Source organism: Anas platyrhynchos, chromosome 17 (genome assembly GCF_047663525.1).
Source record: "Anas platyrhynchos isolate ZD024472 breed Pekin duck chromosome 17, IASCAAS_PekinDuck_T2T, whole genome shotgun sequence".
In the NCBI taxonomy this organism is placed as follows: Eukaryota; Metazoa; Chordata; class Aves; order Anseriformes; family Anatidae; genus Anas; species Anas platyrhynchos.
Genome location: NC_092603.1, coordinates 2188964 through 2213743, shown reverse-complemented (window position 1 = coordinate 2213743; position 24780 = coordinate 2188964). Strand labels below are relative to the sequence as shown.

The 24780-nt window shown below is 64.6% G+C and overlaps 1 protein-coding gene across 3 annotated transcripts; it reads left to right on the top strand.

Annotated features, from left to right (window-relative positions):
- The first annotated feature begins 1830 nt into the window (after positions 1 to 1830).
- COL11A2 (collagen type XI alpha 2 chain) lies at positions 1831 to 24655 on the top strand. 3 transcript variants are annotated; one of them, XM_072024803.1, is made up of 66 exons: positions 1831 to 1999; positions 7003 to 7188; positions 7270 to 7480; positions 8325 to 8487; positions 9023 to 9148; positions 9645 to 9737; positions 10823 to 10906; positions 11353 to 11412; positions 11536 to 11577; positions 11673 to 11735; positions 11827 to 11901; positions 12011 to 12097; positions 12334 to 12390; positions 12516 to 12569; positions 12675 to 12728; positions 12814 to 12867; positions 13546 to 13599; positions 13992 to 14045; positions 14135 to 14179; positions 14330 to 14383; positions 14486 to 14530; positions 14665 to 14718; positions 14835 to 14879; positions 14976 to 15029; positions 15176 to 15220; positions 15313 to 15366; positions 15490 to 15534; positions 15630 to 15683; positions 15831 to 15938; positions 16018 to 16071; positions 16178 to 16231; positions 16336 to 16380; positions 16498 to 16551; positions 16634 to 16678; positions 16761 to 16814; positions 16896 to 16949; positions 17056 to 17109; positions 17213 to 17320; positions 17449 to 17538; positions 17620 to 17673; positions 17760 to 17867; positions 17954 to 18061; positions 18140 to 18193; positions 18279 to 18332; positions 18498 to 18605; positions 18881 to 18934; positions 19032 to 19085; positions 19174 to 19227; positions 19378 to 19431; positions 19526 to 19633; positions 19714 to 19767; positions 19866 to 19919; positions 20188 to 20241; positions 20393 to 20446; positions 20541 to 20648; positions 20764 to 20817; positions 20922 to 20975; positions 21084 to 21191; positions 21361 to 21414; positions 21541 to 21576; positions 21658 to 21711; positions 21833 to 22121; positions 22210 to 22322; positions 22397 to 22465; positions 22724 to 22957; positions 23284 to 24655. In XM_072024803.1, exons 1-66 carry the CDS (start codon positions 1933 to 1935, stop codon positions 23428 to 23430), a joined length of 5145 nt encoding a protein of 1714 aa, XP_071880904.1. In that variant the 5' UTR covers positions 1831 to 1932; the 3' UTR covers positions 23431 to 24655. The 3 variants fall into 3 exon arrangements, with proteins under 3 accessions (XP_071880904.1, XP_071880905.1, XP_071880906.1); XM_072024804.1 differs by lacking the exon at positions 10823 to 10906; XM_072024805.1 differs by lacking the exons at positions 9645 to 9737; positions 10823 to 10906 and having other exon boundaries at positions 1832 to 1999.
- The last annotated feature ends 125 nt before the right edge of the window (positions 24656 to 24780 follow it).

Below are 24780 nucleotides of genomic sequence, written 5' to 3'. Positions count from 1 at the left end.
GGGATGGGGTCCAGGATGTGGGATGGGGGCAGGGATTTGGGGTTGGGGCTGTGGGGTGGGGACGTGGGACATGGGATGGGGTTTGGGACATGGATTGGGGATGGGGACGTGGATTGGGGACAGGGGACATGGGACAGGGATGGGGACATTGGATGGGGTCAAAAGAGAGGGGATGGGGACATAGGATGGGGTCCAGGATATGGGGTGGGGACAGGGGTTTGGGGACAGGGCTGAGTGGGGCTGTGGGGTGGGGACATGGGATGGGGTTTGGGACATGGGATTGGGGATGGGGACATGGGTTGGGGACAGGGGCACGAGATGGGGGCATGGGATGGGGTCCAGGACATGGGATGGGGATGGGGATATGGGACAGGAATGGGGACCAGGATATGGGATTGGGACAGGGGTTTGGGTATGGGGCTGTGGGGTCGGGACATGGGATGGGACATGGGACAGGAATGGGGTTCGGGATATGGGATTGGGATGGGGGTGGGGATGGGGGCCAGGAGCGGGGCAGCTGGGAAGGGGATGTGATTTGGGGATGGGGATATGGGGACAGGGGTTGGGGATGGGGTGGGAGTAGGGTAGCGGGGATATGGGATGGGGAATAGGAATTAGGGGCATGGGATGGGGACAGGAAGGGGGGTATGAAATAGGGGAGGGAGATTTGGGGTGGGGACGGGGATATGGGATGGGATATGGGGTGAGGATGGGGATATGGGATAAGCTGGGGACACGGGATGGGGATATGGGATGGGGATAGGGGATGAGGATATGGGACAGGGCTGGGGATATGGGATACCAATATGGGACTGGGATATGGGATGGGAATGGGAATATGGGATGGAGATATGGGACTGGGCTGGGGGTATGGGATGGAGATATGGGATAGGGGATGGAATGGGAATTTGGGATGGGGATATAGGGTGAGGATGGGGGTATGGGGCAGGGCTGTGGATATGGGATGGGGGTGGAATGGGGATATGGGACTGGGCTGGGGACAGGGGATGGGAATATGAGATGGGGACTGGGATGGGGATATAGGATGGGGCTGGGCATATGGGATGGGGATATGGGATAGGGGATGGAATGGGAATTGGGGATGGGGATATGGGACTGGGCTGGGGATATGGGATGGGAATGGGGACAGGGATATGGGATGGAGATATGGGATAGGGGATGGGGATATGGGATGGGGACAGGAATGGGGATATGGGACTGGGCTGGGGCTATGGGATGGGGACGGGGCTATGGGATGGAGATATGGGATAGGGGATGGAATGGGAATAGGGGATGGGGTTATGGGATGGGGACAGGGTTGGGGATATAGGATGGGGATGGGATGGGGATACGGGACCGGCTGGGGATATGGGATAGCGATACGGGATGGAGATATGGGGATGGGATGGGGATATGGGATGGGATTAGGGATATGGGATGGGGACAGGGCTATGGGATGGGGACAGGGCTATGGGATGGGGATGGAATGGGAATAGGGGATGGGGATATAGGATGGGGACAGGAATGGGGATATGGGATGGAGATATGGGACGGGGCTGGGGGTATGGGATGGGGACAGGGGTATGGGATGGATATGGGATAGGGGATGGAATGGGAATAGGGGATGGGGATATGGGACTGGGCTGGGGCTATGGGATGGGAATAGGGCTATGGGATAGGGACGGGGCTATGGGATGGGGCCACGGCCCGGGGCCGGGGGCGTTCCCCTTGGGGGGGGGCGGGTTCGTTCCGGGGCAGCCCCGGGGGCCGGGCGGGGGCGGGCCGGGGGCGGCGGGGCTGGGACCGGGACCGGGAGCGGGCAGCGGCGGGGCCCGAGCGCACTCGGGACGGGACCGGGACCGGGAGCGGAGCGGGAACGGGAACGGGAACCGAGCCCCCCCCACCCCGACCCCAAAAATCCCCCCCCCAGCCATGGCCCGGAGCGGCCCCGCGCTGCCCCTCGCCCTCCTCGGGCTCAGCCTGGCTCTGGCCGCCGCAGGTGGGAGAACTGGGGGGGACTGGGAGGGACTGGGAGCACTGGGAGGTGCTGCTGGGGGGACTGGGAGGACTGGGAGATGGTGCTGGGGGGACTGGGAAATGCTGCTGGGGGGACTGGGACGGACTGGGAGCACCGGGAGATGTTACTGGGAGCACTGGAAGATGCTGCTGGGGGGACTGGGAGCACTGGGAGATGCTACTGGGAGGGACTGGGAGCCCCGGGAGATGCGACTGGGAGAACTGGGAAGGACTGGGAGCACCGGGAGATGTTACTGGGAGGACTGGAAGATGCTGCTGGGGGGACTGGGAGCACTGGGAGATGCTACTGGGAGGGACTGGGAGCACCTGGAGATGCTACTGGGAGAACTGGGAGCCCTGGGAGATGCGACTGGGAGGACTGGAAAGGACTGAGAGATGCTGCTGGGAGGGACTGGGAGCACTGGGAGATGCTGCTCGGAGCACCTGCGGTACTGGATCTGACTGGGAGCTGTTACTGGGATGGACTGGGGCTGTCTGGGAGCTGTTACTGGGAGGGAGCGGGGAGGCGATGCTTGGAGTAATGGGGGTACTGGTTCTTAATGGGAGCTGTTGCTGGGAGTACTGTGAGGGAGGTGCTGCTCGGAGCACCTGTGATGCTGCATCTAACAGAGGTGTTACTGGGAGCACTGGGAAGGACTGGGAGCTGTTACTGGGAGGACTTGGAGGGACTGGGGAGGTGCTGCTCAGAGCACCTGGGGTACTGGTTCGAACTGGGAGGGACTGGGAGCACGGTGAGGAGCTGGGAAGATGCAGCTCAGAGCAGCCAGGATACTGGATCTAAGTGGGAGCTGTTACTGGGAGCACTGGGAGGGACTGGGAGCCCTTCTCAGAGCACTGAGGACGCTGGGTGCTCACTGGGAGCTGTTACTGGGAGGACTGGGGTGCTACAGCTCAGAGCACCCAAGACACTAGACCTAACTGGGAGCTCTTACTGGGAGGACTGGGGACCTACAGCGCGGAGCACCAGAGGTGCTGGGTCTAACTGGGAGCTGTTACTGGGAGCACTGGGCAGATGCCGCAGGGCTCTAACTGGGAGGCACTGGGGAGCCGATACTGGGAGTGCTGGGGGATCCCGGAGATGGTAACTGGGAGGCGCAGAGGGGTGGTAGGTCGGAGAACTGGGAGAACTGGGCTGTAACTGGGAGACACGGAGGAGCCCTCACTGGGAGCTGGGAACCGCAGCGAGGCTTTAACTGGGACATACTGGGAAGGCTCTAACTGGGGAGCTGGGAACTGCGGGGAGGCTTAACTGGGACATACTGGGAGGGCTCTAACTGGGGAAGGGGGGGACGACTGGGAAATCCGCCGGGACTGTAAGCGGGACGTGGGGTGAGTGGCACTGGGAGCTACTGGGAGTACTGGGACCTGCTGGGGGCCGGCACTGGGAGCACTGGGAGCACTGGGAGCACTGGGGTGGCCGCGGCACGCCCAGCACCGCACTGGTCCCACCCGGGATATTTTTAGCCCCGTGGCCACCGCGGGCGGCTCCGGGCTTTTTATAGCCCTTGGGGTGTGGGGGGGGGGACACCGGGGGGGGGGACACCAGTGCCACCCCCCCACCCCCCCCATGGCACCAGGGGGTCCCGGCGGCCCCCACCCCATAAAAAACCCCAAAGAAACCTGGGCACCCCCTGGGGACCCCATCCTCTCCATCCCCTTTTCCCCCCCCACCCCATCACGGGGGTGCCCCAGGTGTCCCCCCCCCACTCCCCGTGTCCCCCTCACCCCCTCCCCGTGTCCCCCCCCCCACGGTGTGCCCCGTGTCCCCCCCCCCGGCCCCATAAACCCGGCTCCCGCCCCGGCTCATTTTCCACTCGCTCCCTGGCAGCGGCTGCTGGAAATTCCTTGGGTCGGGATCAGGCGCCGGCTGCGTGCCCCCCCCCCGTCCCCCCCCCCCCCCAGATCACCTTCCTCTCCCCCCCCCATACACACACAAAACCTTTTTTCCAGAATCGGACCCTTTTCGCCCCAAAAAAATTAACCCCGCAAACAAGCGGTGGAGGAAAGCCCCGGCACCTGGGGGATGGAGGGGAAGGGGGGTTTTGGGGGCGCATGGGGGGGGGGGCTTGGGGACACCTGGGGGGATTTGGGGACACCTGGGGGTCTTGGGGACACCTGGGGGTCCTGGGGACTCCTTGGGGTCTTCCTGGGGGTTTTCGGGACACCCAAAATTCTTGGGGACACCTGGGGGGCTTTGGGGACACCTGGGGAGTTTTGGGAACATCTGGGGGGGCTTTGGGGACACCCAGGAGTCTTGGGGACACCTGGGGGTCTTCCTGGGGGTCTTGGGGACACCCAAGGGTCTTGGGGACACTTGGGGGATTTTGGGGACACCCAGGAGTCTTGGGGACACCTGGGGGGTTCTGGGGACACCTGGGGGTCTTGGGGACACCTGGGAGACTTTGGGGACACCCGAGGGGCCTTGGGGCACCCTAGGGTCTTCTTGGGGGTCTTGGGGACACCCAGAAGTCTTGGGGACACCTGGGGGGGCTTTGGGGACACCAAGAGTTTTGGGGACACCTGGGGGTCCTGGGGACACCCGGGGGTCTTCCTGGGGGTCTTGGGGCCACCCAGGGGTCTTGGGGACGCCTGAGGGTCCTTGGGGACACCTGGGGACCTTGGGGCCACCCGGGGGTCTCCCTGGGCATTTTGGGGCCACCCAAGGGTCTTGGGGCCACCCAACGGGGTCCACCCGGAGCCCCGGGGGTCTTGGGGGCTCCCCGGCCCCGCACGGGGAGCTTTGGGTTCGGCGCCCTCGTTTTGGGGTCCCCAATTTCCCCCCTCCCCAATCCCAGGGGGAGACGAGGAGACGGCGAAAAACGGGATGGGGGCAGAGAGGGGAGGACGAGGGAAGGAAAAGGAGGGGGGGGCTGCATTTTTTTTTTTAATTTTTCCCCTGTGCCCCCCCCCCGGGAATTGAGTTATGCATCCGTAATGGGTTTTCCTCTCGCTGCGGGGCAGAAGAAAGGTGTCTCTGTGCCGGCCTGGGTGGGGGCCAAGCGCCGCGGGCGGCGAGGAAGAGGAGGGGACCTTCGGCCTCGTGTGTGCACGCGTGGCCCCCCCCCCCCCAAAAAAAAAAATATATAAAAAAATCCAGAGCATCCTTTATAGGGTCTTGGAAAGGGGGGGCTGCGAGCTTCCCCGCCGCGGTGCCCCCTCCGAAATCCCGGCCTGGGGAGAGGGGGGAGGAAGGAGGGTGAGGATGATGAGAAACGCAGGCTGGGGGCTGGCTGGGGAAGGCTAGGAGAGGGGGGGGCGGGGGGATGGAAAAAAAAATCAAAAAAATCAAAAAAATTAAAAAAATTTAAAAAAAGGGGGGGGGAGGACAGGAGGATGGATGGACGGAAGGACGGACGCGGGGCGCGCGCACGGTGTGGCCCCCGTCCATATGGGGTTGGGGGCTTGTGGGGGGTCAGGGAAAGGAGGGAGGGGAAGGGTTGGGGGGGTTTTGGGGAGGGGGAGGCCCCAGTGCGCACCCCCCGCCCTCCCCATGTCCCCCCCCCCCAAAGCTTGGCCGCGGCCCCAATGGGTTCTGCAGATGGTGGGGACGCGGGGCCGGCGCTGGGAGCTGGGCAGGGGGATTTGGGGTGGGGGTGGGGGGAGGTTTTTTGGGGTCTGCTTGGGGTCTTTGGGGTGGGAGGGGGGCGGGGAGGGGGGGGCGCGGGCACAGGTGAGAGCCCCCCGCTGCCGCCCGGCCGAACAAAGCCGCCCTTCATGGGCGTCCCGGGAGGGGGGGGGAGATTGGAATTCGGATAGCGGCCGGACGGGTGTGCCGGGCACGGCTGCGGTGCCCCACGGCGCCCCACAGAGCCCCATTGTGCCCCACAGCGCCCCATTGTGCCCCACGGCACCCCACGGTGCCCCACGGCACCCCCGTGGTACTCTTGGGGCAGCCCCTGTAGAGCATGGGGCACCCCACGGCACCCTATAGCACCCCATAGTGTATGGGGCACCCTATGGCACCCCATGGCATCCTATAGCACCCTGTAGTGCTTGGGGCACCCCATGGCACCCCATGGCACCCCGTGGCATCCTGTAGCACCCCGTAGTTCATGGGGCACCTCGTGGCACCCTTTGGTGCCCTATAGCACCCCGCAGTGCATAGGGCACTTTATGGCACCCCATGGCATCCTATAGTACCCCATAGTGTATGGGGCACCCTTTGGCACCCTCCTGCCCCCCTGGCACCCCTGCAGTGCTTGGGGCACCCTATGGCACCCCAGGGTACCCTACAGTGCTTGGGGCAGCCCTTGGTGTCTGGGGTACCCTATGGCACCCTATGGGACTCTTGGGCACCCTATGGGATCTTATGGGACTCTGGGACACCCTATGGGACTCTGGGGCACCTATGGGACTTAGGGGCACCATATGGCACCCTATGGGACTCCAGGGCACCATATGGCACCCTATGGGACTTTGGGGCACCTATGGGACTTTGGGGCACCTATGGGACTCTGGGGCACCCTATGGCACCTATGAGACTCTGGGGCACCCTATGGCGCCATATGGCACCCTACAGGACTTTGGGGCACCTATGGGACTCTGGAGCATCCTACAGGACTTTGGGGCACCCTATGGCACCCTATGGGACTCAGGGCACCATATGGCACCCTACAGGACTTGGGGCACTCTATGGGACTTTGGGGCACCTATGGGACTCCAGGGGACCATATGGCACCCTATGGCACTCTAGAGCACCCTACAGGACTTTGGGTCACCAATGGGACTCTGGAGCACCCTATGGGACCCTATGGGACTCCAGGGCACCATATGGGACTCTGGGGCACCCTATGGGACTTTGGGACACCTATGGGACCCTATGGGTCTCTGGGGCACCCTATGGCACCCTATGGGACTTTGGGGCACCCTACAGGACTTTGGGTCACCAATGGGGCTCTGGAGCACCCTATGGGACTCAGGGCCACCCTACAGCACCCCACCACCCCCACTTTCCCCCCCATGCAGATCCCGTCGACGTCCTCCAGGTCCTGCAGCTCCACACCCTGCCCGAGGGCGTGAAGAAGGCTCCGGGCTTCTGCTCCCGGCACGGCACCGGTGACACCAGTGGCACCAGTGGCACCGGCACCGACACCGCGTACCGGATAACGCGGCGCGCCCAACTCAGCGCCCCCACCCGCCAGCTCTTCCCCGGTAAGCCCCGGCGCGCCACCGGCACCGGTAACCACTTCCGAACCGCTCTCTCCATTTTGGGGTGATTCCCTGCGTTTTTAGGTAAATTCCCCGCCGATTTCTCCATCATGGCGCTGGTGAAGGCCAAGCCGGGGGTCCGGGCGTTCCTCCTCTCCGTCTACGACCGCGACGGCGCCCAGCAGCTGGGCCTGGAGCTCGGCCGCTCGCCCCTGTTCCTCTACGAGGACCAGCACGGCCGCCCGGCCCCCGAGGACTACCCCCAATTCCGCGGCGTCGACCTGGCCGACGGCGAGTGGGTACCCCAAAACCCACCCCTGGGTGACAAAAGCGGTCCCGTATCTCTAAGTTCTTGGGAACCCAGCATCGCCCCGTAGACACGTGCCGGTGACCCCGCAGGTGGCACCCTATGGGGTTCTGGGGAGCCCTATGGGGCTTTGGGGCACCCTAGGGCACCCTATGGGACTCTGGGGCACCCTATGGGGCTCTGGGGCACCCTATGGGACTCCTGGGCACTCTATGGCACCTTATGGCACCCTATGGCACTTTATGGCACCCTATGGGGCTCTGGGGCACCCTATGGGGCTCTGGGGCGCCCTATGGCACCTTATGGGACTCTGGCGCACCCTATAGCACCCTATGGGACTCTAGGACACCCTATGGGGTCTGGGGCACCCTATGGCACCTTTTGGCACCCTATGGGACTTGGGGCACCCTATGGCACCCTATGGGGCTCTGGGGCACTCTAGGGCACCTTAGGGCACCCTATGGGGCCCTGGGGCACCCTATGGCACCCCATCACCACCACTTGGATGTCCCCGCAGGTGGCACCCTCTGGGACTCTGGGGCACCCTATGGGGCTCTGGGGCACCTTAGGGCCCCCTATGGGACTCTGGGGCACCCTAAGGCTCTCTATGGGACTCTGGGGCACCCTATAGCACCCTATGGGTCTCTAGGACACCCTATGGGGTCTGGGGCACCCTATGGCACCTTATGGCACCCTATGGAGCTCTGGGGCACCCTATGGGACTCTGGGGCACCCTATGGGACTCCTGGGCACCCTTTGGCACCCTACGGCACCCTATGGGGCCCTGGGGCGCCCTATAGCACCCCGTCCCCACATCCCGCTGTCCCCGCAGGTGGCACCGGGTGGCCCTGAGCGTCCAGGGCCGGGGGGTGACGCTGCTGCTGGACTGCCAGGAGCGGGCGCAGCGCCCCCTGCCCCGCAGCCCCCACCCCGTCCTCGACACCCGCGGCATCACCGTCTTCGGCACCCGCATCCTGGACGACGAGGTGTTCCAGGTAAACCACTTTTTAAAATTAATTTTATTATTATTATTAATTATTAATTATTAATTTTTATTTTTATTTATTATTATTTTTATTTATCATTAATTCATTATTTTTTATTATCATTTATTAATTATTATTTATTACTATTATTTTTACTATTATTTATTATTCATTATTATTAATTAATTATTATTATTTTTATCATTTATTATTACTATTTATTATTATTTTTAAACTATTATTATTTATTATTATTATTATCACTTATTATTTATTATTATTATTTATAATTTATTATTTCTTCTTCTTCTTCTTCTTCTTCTTCTTCTTCTTCTTCTTCTTCTTCTTCTTCTACTTCTTCTCCTTCTTCTTCTTCTTCTTCTTCTTCTTCTTCTTTATTATTATTTATTTATTATTATTATATTTTATTCTTATTATCATATATTTTATTATTATCATTTTTGGGGAGTGGGGGTCTCGCCTCGCCCCTAAGGACCCCCAATTTTTAATTTTGTCCCCCCCCCCCCCCCAAAAATGTCCCTAGGGTGACATCCAGCAGCTGCTCATCGCGCCCGACCCCCAGGCGGCCTTCGAGTACTGCGAGCACTACGCCCCCCGTTGCGCCCCCGGCGGCCCCCAGGCGCAGGAGCCCCCCCGGCAGCGGCACGAGGTGGGGGCGCAGGGGCTGGGGGGGTGGGGGGAGCTTTTTTTTTTGGGGAGGGGGTGGATGGACTTGAGGGGAGGGCACGCGGAAAGGAGAGGCTTGGGGGTGAACGTGGTGCCCCCCAAGTTGAATTTGCGCCCCCCTGGGTAGATTTGCACCCCCCCCAAGTTGGATTTTGTGCCCCCCCAAGGAGGATTTGCGCCCCCCAAGTTGAACTTGCGCCCCCCAAGTTGGATTTGCACCCCCTAAGTTGGATTCGCGCCCCCCCAAGTTGAATTTGTGCCCCCCTGGGTGAATTTGCGCCCCCCAAGTTGGATTTGCGCCCCCCCCAAGTTGGATTTTGCGCCCCTAAAAATTTGGAGGGGGTGTCCCCCCCCCACCTCACCCCTTCCCCTTTGGGGGCGGCGTTACGGTGACGTCTCCTTCTTCTCGCCCCACGTCCGTCCGTCCGTCCGTGTGTCCGTCTGTCCCCCCCCCCCCTTAAATCCCCCGCCCCAACCAGTACTTTGAGGAGGACGCGGAGTACTACGAGTACCCCTACTACTACGCCAATAGCCAGGAGGGGCCCCCGCAAGGGGGGGGGCCCGAAAAAAAGGTAACGCCGGGCAGCCCCGTCCGTCTGTCCGTCTGTCCGTCCATCCGTCCGTCCGTCTGCTGTGTCGCAGCGCCCCCCCCCCCCCAATTTATTTGTGTGTCCCCCCCCCCCACATTATTTGTGTCCCCCCCCCCCATTAGTGGCTGGATAGGAAAAGAAGGGGAGGGCTGAAAGGGGGGGGGACACCCATTGTCGTCGTGGTGTCCCCCCCTCATTTTTTTTGGGGTCCCTCGTGGTGATATTGGGTGCTCTGCCCCCCCCCGACCTGGGTGGGTTCCTCATCGCCTTCCTCCTCCTCATCATCATCATCTTCATCCTCATCCTCGGAGCCGGACACCCCCTGACCCCCCCCTCGGGGGCCAGCCCCAAAAACCCTCAGATAACGATGATTTGGATGATCTTGATGATGATTTTGATGATTTGGATGATGATTTGGATGATGATTTTGATGACGATTTTGATGATTTTGATGATGATTTGGATGATTTGGATGATTTTGATGATGAGTTTGATGATTTTGATGATTTGGATGGTTTTGATGATTTTGATGATGATTTGGGTGATTTGGATGATTTGGATGATTTGGATGATGATTTTTTTGATGATGATTTTGATGATTTTGATGATTTTGATGATGATTTGGATGATGATTTGGATGATTTTGATGATGATGATGATGATGATGATGATGAAGAACACGCCGCCCACCTTCCGGGTACTATCCCGGCGGTGGCAAACATCCCAAAAACGGGATTTCTCCCCCAAAATAACACAAGAGGCGGGGGGGGCCAAGCCGTGCCTCCCCCCCCCCCACCCTTTGGGACCAGGGCTGTATGGAAGGGAGCCGACAGCCCCCAGCAGGTAGAAAACGACCCCAAATCCCCCCCCCCGACCCCAAATCCCCCCCCCCGACCCCATTTCACGCCCCCCCCACAGGGGGGGCCGCTATCACCCCGCGATCGTTTGGCTTCGCTTGTCCGTCCGTCTGTCCGTCCGTCCGTCCCATGACCCCCCCCATGACCGCTCTCCCCCCCCACCCCAATATCCCCCCCTCGCCCCCCCCCTCCCCCCCACCCCCACCCCAGGACCCCCATGGGGCCACCGCCGCCCCGGATCTGTGGGACCCCGAGGGCGATATGGGGCCGGCGGCCGCCCCCCCCCCGCTGGAGGTAACGCCGGGGTCTGGGGGGAGGGGTCCTGGTGGTGGTGGTGTTGGGGGGGGGTCTTAGGGTGGGGGGGTCCAAGATGATTTGGGGATTTGGGGGGGGGCACCATGTGTCTGTGCGTCCTGTCTTGAAGTCCTTGCGTCCGTCTCCTTGGCATCGTTTGTGTGCCCCCCCCCACCCCATTTGCCCCCCCCACCCTATATCCCACCCCCCCTCCCCATCCCCAATCCCTAAAATCCCCTCTCCTTTTGGGGGGGGGGCTGTTTTGGGGGTGGGGGTGTCACCTCGTCGTGCGCAGCTCATTGTGCGGAGAGGGGGGGTGAGTGCTAATTACGCCTGTGTTAATTGTGTGTGTCTGGGAGGAGGGGGGGGGGAGCGCTAATTAATTGGGGGGGGCCCATACTGACCTCTGACCTTTTGGGGTTACCTCCCTGCCCCCCCTCCCACAGGCTGTGCGAGGGGCCAGGGGCTACAAGGGTGAGAAGGGCGAGCCGGCCGTCATCGAACCGGTACGTGCCCCCCCCCCCAGCCTTAAAACCCCCCCAAAAAAAACCAAAACCAAACGGGGGGGGGCACATCCCCCCCTCCCCGTGTCACCGCCCTGTCCCTAATGTCCTTCTGTCCGTCCGCAGGGGATGCTGGTGGAGGGGCCCCCCGGCCCCGAGGGACCCGCGGTAAGACCCGGGGGGGGGAAAATTGGGTGGGGTGGGGGGGGGGGCAGCACCAGGACCCCCCCTCATCATGCTGCCCCCCCCCCTCCCCTCCCCAGGGTATGTCAGGCCCACCGGGGACGCAGGGACCACCGGGAGCCCCGGGAGAACCCGGCGAGAGGGTGAGTAGGGGGCTTTTTGGGGGGGGGGGGGGGTCACCGTGAGGTCACCGCCCGTGACCGTGACCCCCCCACCCCGCTCGTCCCCCCCCAGGGCCCCCCCGGCCGTGCCGGGCTGCCCGGCTCCGACGGGACCCCCGGCCCCCCCGGCACCTCCATGATGCTGCCGGTGAGTTTTTGGGGAAGGGGTTGCAGGGGGGAGGATTGGGAAAATTGGGGGTGGCCCCCCCCCTCCCCAAAATTAAATTTTGTGTGTCACCCCCCCCACCCCATCCCAGTTCCGTTTCGGCAGTGGCGGCGGCGACAAGGGGCCGGCGGTTTCGGCGCAGGAGGCGCAGGCTCAGGCCCTCCTGCAGCAAGCACGGGTGAGTTTTTTTTTTGGGGGGGGGCTCCTGGGGTGGGGGTGGGGGGCCCTCATGTCCCTCGTGTCCCCTCGAGGCCCCCCCATCCCCTTGGGGTCAAGGGACAGAGGCCGCCACCGTCGCCCTTCCCATGGCTTTGCACCGGCTTTTGGGGTGCGTGGCCCCAGAAAGATGCAAATTTTGGGGTGCCCCCCCCGGAAAAATAACCCCCCCCCTCTTTTTTTCTGCTTCTCCTCCAGCTCGCCCTCCGGGGCCCCCCCGGACCCATGGGGTACACCGGCCGCCCCGGACCCATGGTGGGTATCGGTGGGATTTTGGGGGGGTGGGAAGGGGGCTGCAGGTGCCTTTTGGGGTGGCTGGGGGGGGGTCTGGTGTACCCGTGCCCCCCCCCAAAATACCCCTTTTTGTTGCCCGCTTACAGGGGCAGCCTGGAAGCACCGGGATGAAGGGCGAATCTGGAGATTTTGGGCCCCAGGTGAGAGCCCCCCCGGCGTCGTGGTGGTGTCCCCCCCCCCCTCTCCGTTGGGCTCCGAGCCCCCTCGTTATGGGGGACCCCATTAATTTTTGGCCTTCCCCCCAGGGTCCCCGCGGCCCTCAGGGACTCACAGGACCCCCGGGGAAGCCAGGCAGGAGGGTGAGTTTTTTGGGGGGGTGGGGGGTGGAGATTGGGGTCAATGGGGGGGGGGTCCGTGCCCCTCTCACCCCTCCGTGTCCTGCAGGGTCGGCCGGGAGCTGACGGCGCCCGGGGGATGCCCGGAGATCCCGGTGTGAAGGTAACGGGGTCGGGGGGGGCTGCGGGATCCCCTCGGGATCTGGGGGTCCCCAGGGTGCCAGTGACCCACAAGGATCCCGCGGGGGGTCCTGGTGCCGGGGGGGACGCTCGGGATGTGGGGCGCTTTTGGTGGCACCGCGGTGCCATGGGTCTGGAGTGGATCTGGTGTGGGTTTGGTGTGGGTCTGGAGTGGGTCCTGTGTGGGTCTGGTGTGGATCCGGAGTGGGTCTGGTGTGGATTCAGTGTGGATCTGGAGTGGATCTGGTGTGGATCTGGTGTGGGTCTGGTGTGGATCTGGAGTAGGTCCTGTATGGATCCGGTGTGGGTCCAGTGTGGGTCCAGTGTGGGTCTGGTGTGGGTCTTGTATGGATCCGGTGTGGGTCTGGTGTGGATCTGGTGTGGATCTGGAGTGGATCTGGAGTGGATCCAGTGTGGGTCTGGTGTCGGTTTGGTGTGGGTCCAGTGTGGGTCCTGTATGGATCCGGTGTGGGTCCAGTGTGGGTCCAGTGTGGGTCTGGTGTAGATCTGGTGTGGATCTGGAGTGGGTCCTGTAAGGATCTGGTGTGGGTCTGGTGTGGATCCAGCATGTGTTTGGAGTGGATCCGGAGTGGATCCGGTGTGACTCCGGTGTGAATTCGGCACGCATCCCTCCCTGACCTCCCTCCTTCCCCCTCCCCAGGGTGACCGAGGCTTCGATGGGCTGCCGGGGCTGCCGGGTGACAAAGGGCACAGGGTGAGTGACGGGGAGGGGGGGGGACACCCACCCCCCACCCCCCACCCCCACAGCGGGGGTCCGCTGCCAAACCCTTCTACTCCCCCCCCCCAAAAAAAAAACCCACACACCCCCCCTCTCCGCCTCCCCTCCCGGTGCGCACCGCGGGCTGAGCAAACACTGGCGCCCGCCGCCAGCCGCGTTGTCCCCCCCTCAGCCCCCCCTGCAGCCAGCACAGAGCCCCCCATTGAGGGGGGGGAGGCGGCGCAGACACTGTGTGCATTCATGGCCCCCCCTCACCCCCCCCCCACCCCAAACCCGCTGTCGCTCAACACCCCATAGCCGCCGGTGCCACCGGTGCCGCCACGCTCCGGCACGGGGATGTGACCCCCCCTGGCTTTTCCCCCCCCCAGGGTGAAACCGGCTCCCAGGGCATGCCAGGACCCCCCGGTGAGGACGGAGAGAGGGTGAGTGGTGCCGTGGGGGGGGGGGTTATAGGGTGGGGAGGGGGTCGGTGGTCCGGCCCCGCTCACCTTTTTGCGCCCCCCCCTTGCAGGGAGATGACGGCGAGGTGGGACCCCGAGGGCTGCCCGGAGAAGCGGTACGGAGCGTGGGGCTGGGGGGGGGGGCACACAAAGACCCCACACCCCCAGGCGTTGGCATGAACCCCCTGAGGGTGAGGGTCTCGGGGCGAAGACCCCCCCATGGGTGCTGCCCCCCCCCCCCCGTAACGCCCCCTCTCCCCGCACAGGGTCCCCGAGGTTTGCTCGGCCCCAAAGGCCCCCCGGGAATCCCCGGTCCTCCGGTAAGTGCCGTGGGGGGGACCCCATCCCCGTCCCCTCCCAAACCTGTTGGTGGCCCCCCCGTGTCCCCCCCCCACGGTGCCCAAATTGTGTCTCCCCCACAGGGCGTGCGCGGCATGGACGGTCCTGTAGGGCCCAAGGGGAACCTGGTGAGTGCCACCATCCTCCCCCCCCCCAACACTGGGACCCCCACCTGGGGGGGTTGTCCCCCCCCCCACTGGGGTCCCCAGTGCTTCCTCTGGGGTCAATTTTGGGAACTGATCCCGTGTCCGATCCGTCACAGGGGCCGCAAGGGGAGCCCGGACCCCCCGGCCAGCAGGGGACCCCCGGCACCCAGGTGAGCACCCCAAGGACTGGGGGGGGGCAAACAGAGCCCTGCCCCCCCCCCGGCACAACCAGAAATGCTGAGGGGGGGTCACAGGAGGTGACTCCCACCTCACCTCTGTATTTTAGGGTCTGCCGGGCCCCCAGGGCGCCACGGGACCTCCTGGAGAGAAGGTGACGCGTGGGGGGGGACGACGCGTGGGGACGGCGCTGCCCTCTGCCCCTCGGTGACACCCTGACCCTATTCTGACCCTAATTTTCTTCCTATAGGGCCCCCAAGGCAAACCCGGCCTCCCCGGCATGCCCGGCTCCGACGGCCCCCCCGTGAGTGCCCCCCCTGCCCGGTGTCACCGCAGGCGCTGCCCCCTGCCCGCGGCGGTGACGCGCGGAGGGGCCCCGGTGCCTTGGGGTGGGGGGAGGGCTGCGTGCCCTGTTTTGGGGTCTCTCCATCTCCATCCCTTCTGCTTTAGGGTCACCCCGGCAAGGAGGGACCCCCCGGCACCAAAGGCCACCAGGTAAGGGCGCAGGGGGGCGGCGGTGAGGGGACGGGGTCCCCGCGTGGATGGCACCCGTCCCTCACCCCCCCCCCCCCTCCTCTCCTCCCCAGGGCCCCTCGGGTCCCCAGGGTCCCATCGGATACCCGGGCCCCCGCGGCGTGAAGGTCAGTGCCTAAAATTTGGGGGGGGGGGACGGGGGCAGTTTTTTGGGGGAAGAAGAGGAGGAATCGGGGCAGGAGCCCGCCTGCGGTGCTCGGGGTCTCCCCGTGACTCTCCCCCCTCCCCAGGGCGTGGACGGCATCCGAGGGCTGAAGGGCCACAAGGGTGAGAAGGTAGGAGCCCCCCCTCGCCCCCTCGACATGGAGGGGCACCACATGACCCCCAAAAACCCCAAAAAACCCCCAAAACTGCCTCTCCAACCCCGCAGGGCGAGGAAGGCTTCCCCGGCTTCAAGGGGGACATGGGCGTGAAAGGAGACCGGGTAGGTGCACGCGGGGGGCCGTGACCCCATAGGGGCCGTGACCCCATTGAGGCCATGGTCCTGGTGAGGCCGTGACCCCATTGGGGCCGTGACCCCATTGAGGCCGTGACCCCACTGAGGCTGCCCTGACGCCCCCTCTACCCCCAGGGCGAGGTCGGCGTGCCGGGGTCCCGCGGCGAGGACGGACCCGAGGGTCCCAAGGGGCGCACAGGCCCCACCGGTGACCCCGGCCCCATTGGGCTGGTGGGCGAGAAGGTGAGGGGCTGCGGGGGGCTTGGGGGATTTGGGGGGGTGCAGCGGGTGCCCTGTGACACCCCCTTTTTCTCTCCCATAGGGCAAATTGGGAGTGCCGGGGCTGCCCGGGTACCCGGGGCGCCAGGGCCCCAAGGTGAGCGCGGTGGCGGTGGCCGTGGGGCTGCCCCATTTTCACGTCCCCGTTCCCCCTCCCCAAATATTGCTGCCCCCCCCCCAATCCCCAAATTCTCCCTCCCCAGGGCTCGCAGGGGTTCCCCGGTTTTCCGGGCAGCAACGGCGAGAAGGGCGCTCGGGTGAGTGGCCGCCCCCCGCTGTGGGGCTGTGTCCCCATGGGGGGGGCACGATGCTATGGGGTCCTGCCCCATGGCACGTCCCTGAAGCTCTCTCTCTTTTATAGGGTCTCTCGGGGAAATCGGGGCCCAGGGGTGAGCGTGGCCCCACGGTGAGTCCGGGGTAGGGATAACGGGGAGGGGGGGGGTCCTCTCCAGCTGGTTTTGGGGTCCCAGCACCCAAATCTATGGGGCGGGGGTCCTCGAGCCACCTCTGCCTCTTCCCACAGGGTCCCCGGGGCCAGCGGGGTCCGCGAGGAGCCACCGGGAAGTCGGGGGCCAAGGTCAGTGTTTTGGGGTGGGGGGGTGCGCTCGGCGGGGTGCCCGCACTGGGCGCCCTAAACCCCGCTCTCCCTGCTCCCACAGGGCACCTCCGGCAGCGACGGCCCCCACGGTCCTCCGGGAGAAAGGGTAAGAGGGTGCCGGGATTTTTTTGGGGGGGGGCGAGGGGGGGTCCCATGCGCCCTAAATACCCCTCTCCGCTCCGCTTTAGGGCCTGCCGGGACCGCAGGGCACCAACGGCTTCCCGGGACCCAAAGGACCTCCCGTGAGTAGTGGGGTCCCCGTTCCCCCCCCCACCCTGGGGTGCCACCCGCACCTCTCACCCCCTCCCACTCCTCTCCCACAGGGCCCCCCCGGCAAGGACGGGCTCCCCGGGCACCCCGGGCAGCGAGGAGAAGTCGTGAGTGCCCCCCCCCTCACCCCACACCCTAAAATTGCCCCCAAACCACCTTGGTGGAATTTCACCTTGACCTCTCCCCCCCCCCCAAATTTCCTTCCTCCTCCAGGGTTTCCAAGGCAAGACCGGCCCCCCCGGCCCCCCCGGGGTGGTGGGACCGCAGGTGAGCATCTCCCTGGGGGGGGGGGTGCTGCACTTTAGGGGTGCACCCGCTCCCTTTTTGGGGTCATGCTGATTCTCCCCCCCCCCCATACCCTATACACCAGGGCCCCGCTGGGGAGTCTGGCCCCATGGGGGAGCGCGGCCACCCGGGCCCCCCCGGCCCCCCAGGAGAACAAGGGCTGCCGGGACCCTCGGGCAAAGAGGGCACCAAGGTGAGGAGGTTTCGGAGAGGGTTTTCAGCACCGTCCCCACACGGGGGGGCTCGGTTCAACCACCGGGGAGCAGGGTCCCCTTTGGCTCAGACCCCCCCCCTTTTTTTTTTTTCCTCCCCCCACCCTAGGGAGACCCCGGCCCCACCGGCTCCCCCGGGAAGGACGGCCCCGCCGGTTTGCGGGGTTTCCCCGGCGAGCGGGGTCTGCCCGGCACCCCGGTGAGTATCACCCACCCTCGGGTGCCCCCCATCACCACCCCACCCCAAAAGCGCGCCGATGACCCCCCCCTCTTTTTGCAGGGCGGCCCAGGGCTGAAGGGCAACGAGGGTCCGGCGGGACCCCCAGGACCCGCAGTAAGTGCGCGCGCCCCCCTCATCCACTATCCACGATCCCACTGCCCCCCCCCCCCGCCTCATCCCCATCCCTTTCGCCCCCCCAGGGCTCCCCAGGGGAAAGAGGAGGACCAGGACAAGGTGGCCCCGTTGGCCCCCCCGGGCGACCGGGGCCACAAGGACCACCGGGCCCTGCCGGAGAGAAAGGCGTCCCCGTGAGTACCGGGGGGAACGGCGAGGTGTCCCCAGATGTCCCCGTGCCCCTCACCCTCATTTTCTCTTCCCCCCCCCCCCATTCAAGGGAGAGAAAGGTCCCATGGGTCCCGCTGGCCGCGACGGCGTTCAGGGCCCCGTGGGTCTCCCCGGCCCCGCTGGCCCCCCCGGTGGTCCCGGTGAGGACGGTGACAAGGTGAGGTGCCACCCGGTCCCCCCCCCCAATGTCCCCGCACCCCCCGGTTGGGGCTGATCCCTCAGCGTCTTCCCGCAGGGGGAGGTGGGCGAACCGGGCCAGAAGGGCAGCAAGGGCAACAAGGGCGAGCACGTGAGTAGCCCGCGTCCCCCCCCCGTGTCCTCCCCCACCCTTCTGGGCTGTCCCAGCCTCGCTGACCCTTCCCTTCCCCTCGCAGGGTCCCCCCGGTCCCCCCGGACCCATCGGGCCGGTGGGGCAGCCCGGAGCCGCCGTGAGTAGGGGATGTGGTTGGGAGGGGGGGTCCTGCTCATGGTGTGACACCCCGGGGAGGGGGTGACAAGGGCCAGGAGGTGTCCCTGTGTGTCTGTGTCCCCCCCCAAACCCCATATTGGGGGGGGGGAGCCGGGCGGCACTGACCCTCCTCCCTACCCCGCAGGGCGCCGACGGGGAGCCGGGTGCCAGAGGTCCCCAGGGCCACTTCGGTGCCAAGGGTGACGAGGGGACGCGGGGCTTCAATGGGCCCCCTGGCCCCATCGGCCTCCAGGTGAGCACGGAGACCCCCAAAGACCCCCAGAGAGCCCCAAAGACCCCCAAAGACCCCCAGAGACCCCCAGAGTCCCCCTGGCTTTACCCTGCCCTGCACCGAGCGAGGCGGGCGCTGTCCCCACAGTGCCACCGCATCCCCATCCCACCTGGCCCCAAGCATTTATCACTGTTACCCCGTCCCCCTTTTTGACACCCAGTGCCCCCCACCTGCCCCCCAAGACCCCCAGCACCCCCTCCACCCCCCCCATTTTAACCCTTTCTCTTTGCTCCTAGGGTTTGCCTGGTCCGGCTGGTGAGAAGGGCGAAACGGGTGACGTAGGACCCATGGTGCGTGTCCTTGCCACCCCCCCCCAATACCACATCACTTTTTTAGGGGAGACACCCCCCAGACCCATCCTTATGCTGTGTTTTTCCCCCATTCTAGGGCCCTCCCGGCCCCCCAGGCCCACGTGGCCCCGCTGGACCCTCCGGAGCTGACGTGAGTGACCCCCCCTCTCCCCCTGTGTCCCCGGTGTCCTTTCCTGGGGGGCACCGGGGTGACCGCCTCTGCTCTCCCCCCACTGCAGGGACCCCAGGGACCCCCTGGAGGTGTTGGCAACCTGGGCCCCCCCGGGGAAAAGGTACGTTTGTGGGTGGTGGACAGCAGGGTCTGCCCCGAGCCTCTGCGGGGGGGTGGTGGTGGCTCAGTGGGGCCAAGGGACCCCGCCGGGGGGGGGGGGGCTTGGATTTGGAGGGGGGGGGGCGCTCACTTCTCTCTCTTCCCATTTTAGGGGGACCCTGGTGAATCGGGGGCTCCAGGCATCCAAGGGGAACCGGGAGTCAAGGTGAGTGCCCATGGGGGGGGACCCCAAAGCCCCTCCCTGTACCCCCCTGCCCCGTTGCCTCTGCGGGGTGCTGACCCCTTTTCTCGCACCCCAGGGCCCGCGAGGAGAGCGAGGGGAGAAAGGAGAAGCCGGAGCTGCTGGTGTGGCCGGGCCACCAGGGGGAAAAGGCCCCCCCGGCGACGATGGGCCCAAGGGCAACCCTGTAAGTGTGGGGGGCACGGGGCTGGGTGGCTGCAGAGGCCCTTTGGGGTCCCCCCATGCTCACAGCTCTTTCCATGCCAGGGTCCCGTTGGTTTTCCCGGCGATCCGGGCCCCCCCGGCGAAATGGGCCCCAGGGTGAGTGTCAGGTCCCCGAGGGACTGCAGGAATTATGGGGGGGGTTAGGGGGGACACTTGGGGCCGTGGGCTAACCCTGGTTTTTCCCTTCCCAACAGGGCCAGGACGGTGCCAAGGGTGAGCGCGGGGAGGACGGCGAGCCTGGGGAGCCGGTGAGTGCCTGGATTTGGTGGGCACCCCACTCCCTGCGCCCCCCTCCTCGGCTGCCCGGGGCCGTCCCCATCACGCAGCCGATATTTTGGGGTGCTGTGGCGTGGGGAGAAGGGGCCACACTCACGTCCATGCGCCCATCCTCCGGCTGCGCCTGGCACCCCGCAGCCTGGGTTCTCCTCGTGCGCCCCGGGATCCTCCTCGCCACCTCGCTCTCTGCCCTGGTTTTGGGACCAGGCCAGCTCAAATTCACTCCTCTCTCTCTTTTAGGGTTCGCCAGGTCCGACGGGTGAAAATGGGCCCCCAGGGCCCCTGGGGAAGAGGGTAAGTGGTGGGTGAGGCTGGCTCCGCACCCGCCTCACCGCGTCCCCATCCCTTGCCACGTCCCCGTCCCTCACCACGTCCCCATCCCTCACGGTGTCCTCGTCCCTCTTGGTGTCCTTGTCCCTCACCGCCCTATTTCTCCTCCCCGCAGGGCCCAGCTGGCTCCCCCGGCCCCGAGGGGCGTCAGGGCGAGAAGGGCGCGAAGGTGAGCGATGCTGGGGGGGTCCCGTGGGGAGACCCCAGTGGGGCTGTAAGCCCAAGCACGGGATCGGCCTCACCCGGTTCCTCCGTGCCCGCAGGGAGAACCCGGAGCCGTGGGTGCCCCCGGCAAGACGGGTCCCGTGGGGCCGCAGGGTCTTGCTGGCAAGCAGGGACCGGATGGTCTCAGGGGTCTGCCGGGCTCGGTGGTAAGTGATAATATCCTAAAATCCCGGGGGGGGGGACACATCGAGGTGCAGCTGCCCTCGCCGTGCGCCCCCGAGGGTGGCGGTGATGGATAGCGACGTCCTCTGACTTGTGCAGGGAGAGCAAGGCAAGCCGGGCACCACGGGGCAAGCTGGGCCACCGGGACCCGTGGTGAGTGTGCCCCCACACCCCCTCTGCCGCCCCCCGAATTGGGGGGCACCCCCGCTTTGTGCTCCCTGCATCACACGAGCCCTCCCCGTCTACCCCCTCCGCAGGGTCCCCCGGGTCTCCCCGGCCTCAAAGGTGACACCGGTGCCAAAGGAGAGAAGGTGAGCGAGGCGCCCTGGGTCACCGTGAGGAGGGGACGGTGACGCTGTCCCCACCCCGCATCCCCCCCCCCCACGTCCCTGTGCTGACCTCCCGTGTCCCTCCCCCAGGGCCACCCTGGTCTCATCGGCCTGATCGGACCCCCAGGGGAGCAGGGGGAGAAGGGAGACCGGGGTCTGCCCGGCCCCCAGGGCTCCACGGGGCAGAAAGGAGAAACCGTGAGTGTGGGGAGACTGGGGGGGGGGCAGGAGGAAGGGTTTAGAGCGGGGTTGGGGTTTGGGGGGGGTCTCCAGGACTGGGGTGCTGTGGGAGGTGGGGTGGTGGAGGTGGGAACGGGGCAGCCCCCGGTGTCCTCACGCCGCTGTCCGCTCTCCTCCCATCCCGCAGGGCATCCCCGGAGCTACTGGACCCATCGGCCCCGCTGGCCCCCCCGGCCTTCCCGTGAGTGCCCCCCCTGCCTGCTGCTGGTCCTGCATCCCTCCTTCCTCTGCCTCCATTCTCGTCCTTGCCCTCCCTGCTGTCACCCTTCCCCCCCCCAGCACTGACAGACCTGGTCTTGCTTTGTAGGGCCCGGCAGGTCCCAAAGGTGCCAAGGGAGCCATGGTAAGCACCGAGACCCCCTCCCCGCCGCCCCCCAACCCCCTTGCCCAACGCCTGTCCCCTCTGAGCATCCCTTTCCTCTAGGGCCAAGCAGGACCCAAAGGCGAACGCGGACCTCCAGGACCCCCCGGTCACCCGGTGAGCGCCCCAAATTTTGGGGCTGGGGGAAGGGGTGGCTGGACACGACGGCCAGGAGCCCTGAGCCATGGGGTGTCGGGCTCCTCATTTTGGGGTGCTGAGGGTGCTGTGCCCACCACAGGGACCCCCCGGGGAGGTGATCCAGCCCCTGCCCATCCAGCTGCCCAAGAAGAGCAAGCGCTCCATCGACGCCAGCAAGCTGGTGGAGGAAGAGGAGGAGGAAGAGGGTGGAGAGCGCGCGGCCGCCGACCAGGCGGCTGGTGACTACGCCGACGGCATGGAGGAGATTTTTGGCTCCCTCAACTCCCTCAAGCAGGAGATCGAGGGCATGCGGCGCCCGATGGGCACCCAGGACAACCCGGCCCGCACTTGCCAGGACCTGCAGCTCAGCCACCCCGGTCTGCCCGACGGTGAGCGGCGCCACGGGGGCGAGGGTGGGCGGTGGGTGCCGCGGCGCTGCCCCCAGTGCACTGAGTGAGCCCTCTCGTTCCTCCGCAGGCGAGTACTGGATTGACCCCAACCAAGGCTGTGCCCGAGACTCCTTCAAGGTCTTCTGCAACTTCACAGCGGGCGGGGAGACCTGCGTCTTTCCCAGCAAGGACGTCGAGGAGGTGAAGGCTGCGGGAGGCAGGGCGGTGGGGGTCCACGGCTAGAGGTCCGCTCACGGCCACCTCTCCTCTTGCAGGTGAAGGTGTCGTCCTGGGAGCAGGAGGAGCCCCAGCGGTGGTTCAGTCAGTTCAAGGAGGGCAGCAGGGTAAGGGTACTGCTGGCTCACGGGGGATGTGCTCGATGTCCCCCTGTCCCCGAGCAAGCACTTTGCTTTCCGGGTGCCCGTCTTCCTCCACCAGGAACGTCCTCCACCAGGCTTTGAGCCCATCACCCCTTCCCTGGCTGCCTCCTCTATGAAACGCGGGGGTCCACATCCCCGCAGAACCCCTCCAGCCCCCCTTTTCCGCACCCCCCTCTGGCCACCGTCCCCTGTTCATTCATCTCCCCTCCTGTGTCCCCGCAGTTCTCCTACACGGACTCGGACGGGCAGCCCCTCGGCGTGGTGCAGCTGACCTTCCTGCGGCTCCTCAGTGTCTCCGCCCGCCAAAACTTCACGTACCACTGCCACCGCTCGGTGGCCTGGCACAGCACCAGCACCGGGGACCATCGGCATGCCCTCCGCTTCCTGGCGGCCAACGAGGAGGAGCTGAGCTACGACACCAGCCCCTACATCAAAGCCGTGGCCGACGGCTGCGCGGTGAGCGCCGCAGCGGAGCGGAGGGGTTGGGCACGGCGGGGAGGGAGATGAAAAGGAGAGCAAGGTTTTGGGGGCGTGGAGGAATAGTGGGGACAGAAGGATGAACAAAAAGGGGTGGATGAAATGGGTAATGAGGGCAGAGGAGTCAAAAGAAGGTGCTGAAATGGAGAGAGAGTTGAGGTTGTTTGACCTAGAGAAGGGAAGGCTCCGTGGGGACCTTGCTGGACCCGGAGGGGGACTCAGCAACAGCAGAAGTGGGATAAAGAGAAGGGCTGTCCGGGGTGTCCCCAGTGTCCCCAACCCTTGTCCCATCTCTCTCCCTACAGGCACGAAAGGGCTCCAGCCGAACGGTGCTAGAGGTGAGCACGCCCCGCCTGGAGCAGCTCCCACTGACGGACGTGCGAGTCGTGGACTTTGGCGAGCCCAACCAGAGGTTCGGGTTCGAGGTGGGACCAGTCTGTTTCCTCGGCTAGGACCAACCCCGTTCCCCTACAACTGTCACCCTCCCTGCCATACCCTGGCCTCCCCCGTGGGGCGATCCTTGCCCCCCTCGCCTCCCCTCGTTGCTGCTGCGAGGGGCGGAGGGCTCAGCCCCGTCTGCGCGCGTCGAGACCGAAACGCCGCCACCTCCGCTGGGGCCAGGGTCTGGAGAGATGCCAAAGAGACTTTAACGCTTAGAATAAATCTATATTTTAATATGTAGAGAGACAGAGAGGAAAATTTTTAACTGATCCACTGGCTACCTCCCTCGACGCCCAGCAGTGCTCCCTTCCTCCCAGTATCTCCCCTCCCCGAATCCCAGTGCTCCTTCCCTGCACTCCCAGGGCTTCGTTTTCCACGCTCCCACCTCCACCACCCTGGGGAAGCCCTCGAGGAGCACACCCATGAGCAAAGGGAGCATTGCTTGGCTTTGCTCTCTGCCCGGAGAGCTGAAGGGTTTCAAGGCACACCCAGGACGCCGCCGCCCTCGGTGGTCATGCACCGCTAGCGAGCACTCGGGGTTAGCACGAGAGCTCTCGTATCCCCCTTTCCACGTGGATTTGCACCACAGCAGCCCTCGTGCTTCCAAGTTATGGTCAAAGGGACTGGACCCGGGGCCAAATCTGTCCCCAGGCGTGCTATCACCCGTATATACAACCCCACGGCAGCAGTGCCTGACCACCTCCGAGAGCTGAGGGACATTTGTGGGATCCCTAACCCGGCCCAGCCTGGCTCGTAGAGGTGAAGCTGCTGCTTGACTTCGTTAACTCCGTTAAACCAGGCTAATTAATTTGAAAAATCTTCCCTGTCGCACCGGGGTGCCGCTTCACAGCCCCGCAGCACCCATCAAGGCGAAGGGTGCCGGTCCCTGTCCTTCCGTCACCGCGCGGCGTCCTCACCATGGGTGTGCTTAAAAAGCCTCCAACACCGCCTGCCCGTAGCCCCTGGAAACCAGTGAGGAAGAAGGACGTTGTGTTTTTACTGTGTTTTTATTTTTTTTTTCTATTTTAAATTAATTATATTATTTAAAGGAGTGGATACAACCATCAGTACTGGTCCCTGCTGCGTAATTTTTGGATTTCCCACCCCATAAAAAAAAAAAAAAAATGAGATGTGAATTTCTGCATGACCCAGCACAGTGCCTGGGGGAGGAGGGAGGAAAGAAAAAAAAAAAAAAAGTAAAAAATTATTTTCTTGGCGCCGTCCCATAAAAAGAAGTTTAAAGGGCACCCGTCTTTGCTTTTTTGTTTTCTTAAAAAGCAGAGGCATGCCCCCTGGTGCTGAGCCGGCGGCGTGTGTAATGTTTTGTAAGTAATTTTTTAAGTTGTATTGTAATATATCAT